At 42.0% G+C, this 10,620-nt stretch overlaps 1 protein-coding gene across 1 annotated transcript; it reads left to right on the forward strand.

Annotated features, from left to right (window-relative positions):
- Window positions 1-1,557: 1,557 nt before the first annotated feature.
- Window positions 1,558-9,366, forward strand: LOC123076115 (uncharacterized). The gene is made up of 15 exons (XM_044498527.1): window positions 1,558-1,695; window positions 1,765-1,814; window positions 1,909-2,082; window positions 2,390-2,459; window positions 2,562-2,660; window positions 2,748-2,831; window positions 3,585-3,664; window positions 4,097-4,249; window positions 4,508-4,787; window positions 4,965-5,135; window positions 5,243-5,501; window positions 5,577-5,793; window positions 5,908-6,136; window positions 6,231-6,851; window positions 8,143-9,366. Exons 1-15 carry the CDS (start codon window positions 1,558-1,560, stop codon window positions 8,188-8,190), a joined length of 2,673 nt encoding a protein of 890 aa, XP_044354462.1. The 3' UTR covers window positions 8,191-9,366.
- Window positions 9,367-10,620: the final 1,254 nt, after the last annotated feature.

Here is a 10,620-nt window from a genome sequence, read left to right on the forward strand (position 1 = left end):
TCACCATGTTTTGGGGACAGGTGGCTACAAGAGAGGCATGCCTAAGTGGGAAGCAGCTAAGGCCAAGATGCTTGCTGAAGGGGTCACTCCAAAAACAGTGTGTTGGCCCGAGAAGTCCAGGAATTGGTTTTATGCGCATGGGGGAGAGTTGGACCCAGCGACATGGGAGATTATTGAAAAGGCATATCTTAAAACAGCCTCAGACGCTTTACTTCTAGCAATAGAAGATGCTCGAAAGGGGTTGTTCTAGCCCGAGAGAGAGAACGACGAGCTTACACGCGCCCTCGGGAATCCTAAACATGAACACGAGGCAAAGGCGTTGTTCCGTGGGTTCAGGGGTTTTCGGAGTGGAACGACACTTATAGAAGCCATCGGAGAAAAAAGAAGCAGGATGCAGACCGGCTTCAGAAGGTAGTAGCAAAGAACGCAGAGATGGAACGCATTTTAATGCAGCAGCAGGAGCAGATCGACACAATTAGCTAGCAAAGGGCATCTCTGCGGCAGGAGCAACCAGATCCAGCATTGGATAGTACCGTCCCATCTATGCGGAAAAGCAGCGTGGGTTCCACGGGGGTCCGGGTCGATGATGCACTGCTGGCTCGCTACCTCGTGGATGATATCAAAGAGAGGAAAAGTTGTGAGCTACACATGAAAATGAAGAACATATCCATGAAGGTGGCGGCCGGCTTTGCTTTACTGAATGCACCTGAAGCAACCATCCATGGCAATCGGATTCCAGCTGGCTATGCTCGTGTTGGGGTGGATGAAGTTCTGTCGGGATATGACTCACTACAGCTTGATATTCCTAGAGGTGAAGGGGAGCACACACTGGGAGAATTCATACATGGTGTCATTGTATGGAGAAAGGATTGCATCGTGTTTCCAAACTCGGCGCCAAGGCCACCGACTCCTCCAAGTAGCAATACACCTCTAAGTCCGCCGTGTCAGCCGACTCCATCCCACCTCGAGACGGAGCCTCGCGAGTCCACCATATCGATCTCCACCACGTCAGCCGACTCCACCCCACCTCGAGATGGAGCCCAGCGTGAGTCCGCCATATCGGTCCCCGTCGCGTCAGCCGCCTCCACCCCTTATGTCCCAGCGGCAGGGCCAATAGCGGAAGAGAGCACCAAAGAATAAATCGGAGCCTCCTGCCAAAAAGAAGTTAGCTTACGAGATGACCGAGGAGGAAACCAGAGCGGTCGTGGCTTCCGAAGTGAGGTCCCATTTTGCACCAAAACCGCCCCCGCCACCAAAGGAGATAATACCTGCGAAAACCGTACAACACTTTGTGGATCTTCTAGAGCGAGCCCCGGCACATGTGGAGGATAGGCCATCAGACTATGAACGCTCTATTAGCAAGTCATATCATGAACAAATGCAAGAGTCGAGCCGTACAAGTAGTAATAAAAGTGGGAAAACAGTTTCCCAGCTCAAAGAACAGGCAATGCAATCGACCCCCCGCTCAAGGTGAGTACCGATAAGGCGGTAGCTGAAGTTGTTGAAGAAGAATTTGGTCTCACTGTTGATCAACTCCTAGGCACCGAGGAAGTCCTCATGGCTGAATTAGCATGGAAGTATGTCCCCGGGAACCCTCTGGTCAGACCTGAGCAAGTCCCGCTTCTATCAACACAAATGGGAAGATTGCATAAGTGGTACATGAAAGAAGTAAAGATCGGGCGAGAGATGCTCATGGTAAAAGTCAAGCAAGAGCATTACTTCCATGAAAACGTGATATGGATTGACTTTCCATAAATTTTTTAGTTATGCAATCAAGACACACTCGACAAATCTATCGTCAGTTGTTATTGTCTGTAAGTGATTTCTTTCTGTAATTTAAGTCTCTAGCTCAACTCGTTCATTGCCCGTAGTTATCCTCACTATATTCTTTTGTGCGCTATTATGAAGAATTAAGATTTTAGAATGCAGAAGAGATGGAGTCTATAGCATTGGGTTCATTGACCCATATACCATTAATGAATTTATGATACAAAACCATGCCAAAGACTCAGAGGATAACTTGCTAAGGTTTTTGAAGGAACTAAATACCAGAACAAAAATACTATTTCCTTACAACTTCAAGTGAGTGCTACTGTCTTGTACTACAAATTCTATTTTGCTTACTCGCTGTTAAATGTAGTTGATGAGTTATGCATGCCCGCTTATATAAATGTGTGCGCAGATTCCACTGGATCCTGCTAATCATTAGAGTTGACGAGAGAATGTTGAAACACTGGACTCGCTAGCTAAAGACCCTAAAGAATACACCAACATGATTTTGATGCTCGACAGGTAATTCCAATCATTATTGCACTATGTAGGCCTCTTTGGTTCATTTCCTAATATCAAGTAATTAATAGCTCCTTTATTCATTTTCTTTGCGTGGCAGGGTTTGGAAACGGTTCATCAAAGTGGTTGTCGGTGAATGGAAACCGCAGCTAAAATGGCGACGTTCCAAGGTAATTAAGTACTACTAGCTAGGTCCACACATCTCTTTAATTCTAGTTTCAATATCATCATCATGTTTGATTATTATCTGATTGAATTCTATTCTCGCAAAGTGCATGAGGCAGCAACAGGGGACTAATTTATGTGCATACTGCGTTTGTGAGAATATTCGCTTTACGACCGAATGGCGCAAAGATGTAAGACAACATCGGGTACGTAAACACTAATCACATTTTTTTATGATGATCTAATATATATACACATAACTAATATATCCATATTGATCTCCTTCTTTAAAGATGCAAGAGATGCGGGATATGCTCCTACTAGAGAACCGCATAAGAGCAATTCAAGAGGAAATTGCAGGATTTTTGCTTACGGAGGTCAAATCTAAAAGCGGAGAATACCATTGCCGCTAATGCCTGCATGTAATGATCTACAAATTGTAGGAGAAATTCTATATACCAAATTCTATATATATATATATATATATATGGTCGTACGAGAAATTATATTATATATGCATACCGTATACAGTATGTAGTAGTGTAAAATATGTTTGCATGAAAAAGAATTAAATGGAAAACACAAAATGAAAAGGAAAAATAAACCATAAACCCTAAAACCCTAAACCCCAACACAAAATCATTAGTCCCGGTTGGTGATACCAACCGGGACTAAAGGTCCTCCAGCCCCCGGCGCTAGCTCGCGGCCACGTGGAGGGGTATTAGTCCCGTTGGTGACACCAACCGGGACTCAATGTTCTCCAGCCCCCTGGCGCGTGCTTTTGGCCATGTGGATGGACTTTAATCCCGGGCCGTGGCCAACGGGGACTAAAGGGTGGGGGCCCTTAGTCCCAATTTCTTTGTCCCGGTTGATGACCGGAGACTAAAGGCTCTTTTCAACCGGGACTAAAGCCCGTTTCTCCACTAGTGGTATTATCTTATCAACATTTGTTGTTTATGTGCGACATTGATGTATATGATGGATGTACATAGATTTGCATGTATTTGAGAGTCCAAATTTAAGGTATATGGCTGTCGGACACAAAATATAAGGGGTCGGATGTGTCCACTTGCATGCTCGGGCGCGTCTGTGAAAATATAGGAGGCCAGGTTCATCAAATCCGGTTGTAGATGCTCTTAGCAATAAAGACACTAATGATAGGGATCGACGAGGCCGCCGAAGACGACGTTGTGCGGTGCAACACGTCCAGGTGTGTTCATCCGGCCATTGCAGGCGGGGTCGGCGCGGTGTCGTTCACGGCTGCTCAAAGGCAGCAGGGCTTCAGCCGCGTACATGCATGATGATGGAGAGGTCAGGTGACGAGTGTTGGTGTGCCTCATCCATCCCATGGGCGTCGCCTTGGAAGGATTCCAAGCAAGAGCGTGCCCCAACCTCCAAATGGAACTTCAGGTAGCTCAACGTCCATTTTTATTCTTCCTTTCTTTTAATTGGGGGCCACGCTCACCCACCGTTTCAAAAAATGAAAACAAATCCTCCTTCTTAAAATCTTCATTTATTTTATTTTTCTGTTGGCAGTTTATTAGCGCTCGTATAAAAAAAGAGAGTTGACGGAGTCTTGAGAGCGAAGCACAAAAGGAATATGCGTTGGGTTGCTAACAAAACAGACATATGCGTTGCGCAGGTGGAGGCGGGAGAGCGTCACAACCCCTACTTGCTCTTCCATAAAGCCACCGGAATACACTTGTATATATACTCCACTAGGCAAGAGGTACGTCGCCGCTTGGAAACTTTATCATCAAGAAACAGGTAAAGCTCAGCTCACCCGCAAAAAAAGGTAAAGCTCAGCTACGAGACGTCGCCCACGTCAATTGGCCGGTCCGGTCCACGATAGGGAGTATATATTATAGTTCCGGATAATAAGACCACAAAAAGACGTTGGACTTTGGACTAATACAAGGGGCACCGCATTCAAGGGTCCCCGGCCGGCAATTATAAACAAAGGAAACTGCCGTCGTTAAACACGGTGCCTCATGGATGTTGACCCGATCCCGTCCTCCCGCGTTTCTTCCCGCGTTAAGGGGGACAAATCAAGCTGCCCATTCCATCATTGGTTCTACCGTCTTACGCTGCTCCATTCCATCATCTCCCCCTTGTATTCTCCAGAGGTATGTGCCTTGTCGATACAGCTGCTCTATTTTCAGGCGTGGAAGGTCTCATATGTAGCTTTTTTCCTCCGATTTCTACCGTCTAACCATCTCAGAAATTTCATCGCAGTTGTGTTCAGTCAGCACAAGTCTTGTTCATTCGTTATCAGCAACTTTGCTCCGTATAAGGGTTTATATCTCGTGTGTTTTCTTCGCAAAAAAGTGCTGGTAACTCTTCCTCTTTTAACATTCCCCAAGTTGCCAAATCTAGAGCTCAATATATAGTTGCAAATCTCAACTTGTTAGAGAACAACAACGATCCTAGGTTAGTTTGCAACGCTTATCATTTCGCAAGGCACGGATAACTAGAATACTCGATCGGCTGCACTAATTTCCCACGAGCAGATTCTCAACTTGAAACTGGAAGGGAACAGCGAACCTGTAATGTCTACTCACATGGATAATATCTTGGATGTGGAGCCAAGGGCTATGTCCTTCCACTTTGTAAGAGACACTACAAATGATTTCTCTGAAGAGCAAGTGATTGGCCAAGGTGGATATGGAATTGTTTACAAGGTATGGTCCGAATCACCTTACATTAGAATATATATGCAATAATGTCGTCATGACTGATAAATTTAGGAACACATCATTCAGATAAGACCGCTTGTGTTAATTAATAGGGGGTTGATAGGGATGGACCGGTCATTGCTGTGAGGAAGCTCTATCCCATAAGAGAAATTGATGATGAGCAGCTCCAGAAGGAGTTTACGGGCCTCAAGATGCTCAATCATCCAAATATTGTACGATTACTTGCCTACTGCTATGAACAAGAACAACTTCTTATACCGTACAAAGAGAAACATATATTTGCTCCTCGAACAATTAGGGTGTTGTGCTTTGAGTACATGAAAAATGGATCCCTTGATCAGTACATTGAAGGTATGTATTTGTCTTCTATTTTAAAAGAATAAAAAAACAACACTTTTTTTATGCAATCTTTGCCTGTCTTTATAGATGCTAGTTCTGGACTCAGTTGGCACGGACGGTACCAGATAATCAAGGGCATAAGCGAAGGGTTAAGATACCTCCACGAGGGATTGAAGACTCCTATTATCCACATGAATCTAAAGCCTAGCAATATTTTGCTGGATCATAACATGATACCGAAGATAGCTGATTTTGGTCTGCGAAGGCTCGTTGGAGAAGGAAACGCCAGATGTATGGGAACAATGTCAGATAAATGCCCCTAACCTAAGCTGTGAACTCTTTATTTATTTATTTGTAGTGGCCAATACATCTGTTTTACACTGACAGTAACTGTAATGTTTCTTGTGTTGATACACAGTGCATACATGTCGCCGGAATTCATTGAAAGACAAGTAATCTCGCATAAGTGTGACATATATAGCCTTGGTGTTATAATCATAAAGCTGATAACAGGGGAGAGATTATATTCGGGACATTTTGATATGTCTTCAGATAGGTTTATCGAGCTGGTAAGCGGAAGTACATCTACGTTTCCTCTAGTGGCATTAATTGTGTCGATGTTGTACATGGGTTACTCAATTTACAAGGTTTGTATTCCATCCAATTTCGTAGGCGCATGAAGAATGGAGGGAGAGGCTACAGAAAACTTTGAATGGTATGTCACTTGAAGGATATTCCCAGCAAATTAAGAAATGCTTGGAGATAGCATTCAAATGCGTGGAGTTAGACAGACACGAGAGGCCTTCCATCGGAGATATCATAGATAGGCTGAACGAAACTGAAACCTTGATTCCAGAAGAAGTTCGAGCAGTACATACCCGGATTGATTCAACACACTCTGAGCTGCTTGAAGTCCACCCACAAGAGCTCTACTTCCCATTCATGTTGAAAGGAAGATACGAGGCCATGAGCTCCTGCTCGCTGCAGCTAAAGAACAGAGGAGACAACCGCGTGGCGTTCATGCTTGTAGCCAGCAACCCCGATAGATACTTGACAAGGAAGCCGCTCTGCGGTATTGTGCCTCCAAGGTGCGTCTACACTCTCAGTCTCACAATGCTCCAGCAGACAGCATCAACATCATCATCGGACAGCAGCGACTTCTTCACACTGTACACCACGGCAGTGGGACAACACGACCTCCTAGATGTTCCCAAAGATGTTGTCTCCGTTGAGTACGACTACTTCTTTAAGAAAGTCCAAAAGATGCCCGGTGCCAGAGATAAGGTGCAAGTGGCGACGTTGAAGGTCATCTGTGATCGACGACCAGCCACCAAGTCTATAGGGAGATCACCTTCACCTGAGGTAATTCCTCGTTCCTTCGAGAGTAGGGTGCCTATCCATAGAACCAATTGATGTACTCCCTCCGTTCATTTTTGTAATACGTTTTAGACATTCAAGACAATACCTAAAACTGTTCAATTTCAGCTGTCTTAAAAGACTTACAAAAATGAACATAGGAAGTAGAAAGTTTTTCCCGCATCACTGTGTCCTAACTCCTAAGTGAACCTATGGGTTGCCAGAAGGCTAGCGATACCAACGATGGCCAACGGCAACCCACCACATTTTTTCATGTGTTCTTCCAGTCCATTGAGGCAAGTACTTTTCTTTGTGCAGTTAAACACTCTTTTGAGAAACAGTTTTCTGGAATCTTCTATTTTGGGGAGTCCACACTTATTTTCTAGCAATCTGATGCGGCTAACTTCCCAGGATGGTCAGCTCCATACATCACCGATTACAATGAAATAAATCAGGATGCAGGTTGTTTGAGATGAAGGCTTGAACTCCCCCAATACATAAGTCGAAGGCTTTTATATTCGAGGCCTGCTTCGGTAAACCCCCCCTCCACAAACCGTATAAGGGCGATATTGTCATTTCATCAAACCGTATAGTCGTACGCATATGTGACACATACGAGACATCATACTAACTTTTTATCATACTAACTTTTTATTAAACTCAAGACCTCATAGAATAAGGACAACCACATTAACCAACTAGGACAACCTAATGCTTGGGTGTTTTTACTTCCTTTTTTGCTTTCTTCTACTTCAGGTCACGGCTGGGCCGGCCCATTGTTGAATCAGTACTTTTATCACTATTGTTTTTCGTTTTTTCTTTTCGTTTTTTCTTCATTTTCGTTTCTTTTTTATTTTGTAAAAATGCTTATACTTTTTTCAAATTTAAAAAAATCGCTTTCTACAATTTTGTTCATAAAGTACAGATAATCGCATTTTAAGAAAATTGTATAGATATGTCAAAAAAAAATTTGTTAAATAGAAAAATGCTCACATCAATATGATTAAATTTCTGAACATCTATTAAATAGAAAAATTGTTCGTTTGAACAAAAATGGTTGTTTATTTTTCGTTTAAATAGAAACATGCCAACATGACCACGGACCAATAGGGCACCTCTCCTTTTCATGCCCGCAAGCTCACAAGTCCCTGGAAAACACTCGCTCGTTCATGTGGTTGTTTTTTTGTTCGCCATTTCCTAATGTACATTTTTTGAAAGAACGCTCATTAAGAAAGAGGAGGGAGTTTAATTACAAGTTGACCATTGACTTTTAGATAATTTTTAAATAAATAATTAGGAATTCAAGAAAGTTCACAAAAAATTTAAAAAGTTCACTGGATTTTAAGAAAACTCATTGATCAGAAAAAAGTTAAACAAGACTTCATAAATTTTGGAAAAAGTTCACAAATTCGAAAAAAAAGTTATTGATTTTGAAAAAAGTCATTAAAATTTAAAAAAATCAAAATTATTAATAAAAGTTCATCGACTTTGAAAAAAATCCATTGATTTCGAAAAAAAAGTTCATTAATTTTGAAAGTCAAACTCATCATTTTTATAAAAAGTTCAAACTTTTTTAAAAAATCACAGATTTGAGAAATAGTTCACGAATTTGGGGAAAAAACTTCTCCAATTTTGGAAAAAAAAGTTCACCCACTTTGAAGAAAAATTCACGGCTTTGAATTTTTTGTGTCATTTAAAAAAATCACGAACTTAAAAAATCTTTACGCATTTAAGAAAGAAAAGGGAATCAAATATAGAAATGGAGAAAATAAAGAGGAAAAGAAAACCAAACAGGATATAGTGCGATTTTCCAGTGTTTTATTTTAGAGTAATAAAACATATCTTTTTTTAGGGTGTAAACAAACATATCTAGCACAAGGTGTTTGGTTGCCCAGTTGGTTATTGCGCTTGTGCTAGTTACTTGTGGAAGGCGTTTCGAATCCTGCGGCGCTTACTTATTTTTGCAGTTTTAGAAAATAAAAAACATGATGAATGGGCCGGTCCAGCGCGGGAGGATGTGCGTTCATGAACTAAAAAACATGTTCAGCGTATATGTACGGCGAAAAATTTATAAATATGACTATCATGCCCCTTCTTATGAAGAGATATGGGCTAATCTCAGCCATCCTTGTGTTTAGGGAGGTCTACCGAAGCAGAAGTGTTTCTATGAATTTCTGAATACACAAGTCAAAGACTTTTCTGCATATATGCAGGGAGTTCAAGCCTTCAACTATGTATTGAGAAGTATCCGTGGATTCCTCAACAACCTGTAACTCTAGATATATGTGTATTATGGACGGGATCGTTGATACTCTAAATTTGATCGCTAATAGTAATTAAGAAGAACAAAATTACAGACATTATCCATCATTATAGGCCACACAACGACCATTAATTTATTACATTCTGGTGGGCTAAGTGTGTGTAGTGTATGGGTACGACCCAAAAGGTACGCGCTTGTGTATTTACTCATACATGTACACTGTAACAAGTAAGAGATAATTCCAGAATTTTTCCTCAACTCCCCTAGCTTCATGGTATCAGAGCTGAGTGGCTAGCGAGGTTGTCGTAGGACCATTAGTTGCTCATATTGGTGGTTCCCTACTAGAAGAATTGGAGAGAAGGAGTTGTGTTGTTGGCTTGGAACAGAGAATAAGGATTGGTGTGACCAGCGGCTCCAGGAGAAGAGAGTGGTCCTGCTGCTAGCCTGGACCAAAGAAGAAGGGGAACTGGTGAAAGTTGTAAGTCTGTTTTTTTTCATTTTGGAGACTGTCATAGCAGAGAAACGAAAGGATATTCAGGGGCAATTCCTCACTCCGGCACAAACACTGGATGGACTGAAGCAGGACTTAGACATATGGCATGCGGCTCACCACAACAAGATTTTCCACTTGGTGCATCACCCATTCGAGACTGACTGATGAAATGCATTGTAACCATAGTCACGTAGTGGTGACAGCCACTCTCAATGTCCTGTTGATGGAGCAGTTTGTTGTATATCTTCTCTTGAACATTTTTGTACTAGATACAACAACACACTCAAGCCAAGCCTGAGTGAGATAGCTAAAAAGTACTCCCTCCATCCCATAATGTAAGACGTTTTTAATAATAGTATAGTGTAAAAGAATATCTTCCATTATGGGACGGAGGGAGTAAAAAACAAGAAGCTATGAACAAGTGAATTCTCATCTGAATTCTTCCGCCCAGCTCTTTTTCTCATTAACGACAAGCTATTTTTCTCATTTCTCTGTTTTCCTTTTTCTTTTTATTTATTGGACCTTGTATTATTTATTTGAAAATTAATAAATGTACGCAGCAGAGTCGTGTTGTTCCTCTAAAAAAACATTTCTGTACTAGGCCTTGACTCTGCCTTTTTTTTTTAGGGACGACCTTGACTCTCCTTTTATTAAATTAAAAGCTGTGCTGTCGGTATTTTAGGTTGGGTTGCAAGGAATTTTTCTGATAACAAGGTTGTGTGCAGTTAGGCATTTATTTTGGATATCCAGCCAGGCATGAAGCTTGCATATGAGGGTGATCTGGGCTTTTGAAATAAGCTCATTATAGCTTGCTCTGTTCTGTCCTGGAATTGCTGAAGGTAGCTCTTGACTGAGTAGACGCCATCGGAAGTCCATTTCTGGGAGATGCTGTCAGGGACATTATGCTGTAAGTTGTAACCGAATCTCGTGCACAATCCGGCATACATGGGTGTTGTAATGGATGACACTTGGAATTGATGGTCTACACACTCGGATTGGGCTTGATGGCAGCAATCCAA

The sequence above is a fragment of the Triticum aestivum genome, chromosome 3D (genome assembly GCF_018294505.1).
Source record: "Triticum aestivum cultivar Chinese Spring chromosome 3D, IWGSC CS RefSeq v2.1, whole genome shotgun sequence".
In the NCBI taxonomy this organism is placed as follows: Eukaryota; Viridiplantae; Streptophyta; class Magnoliopsida; order Poales; family Poaceae; genus Triticum; species Triticum aestivum.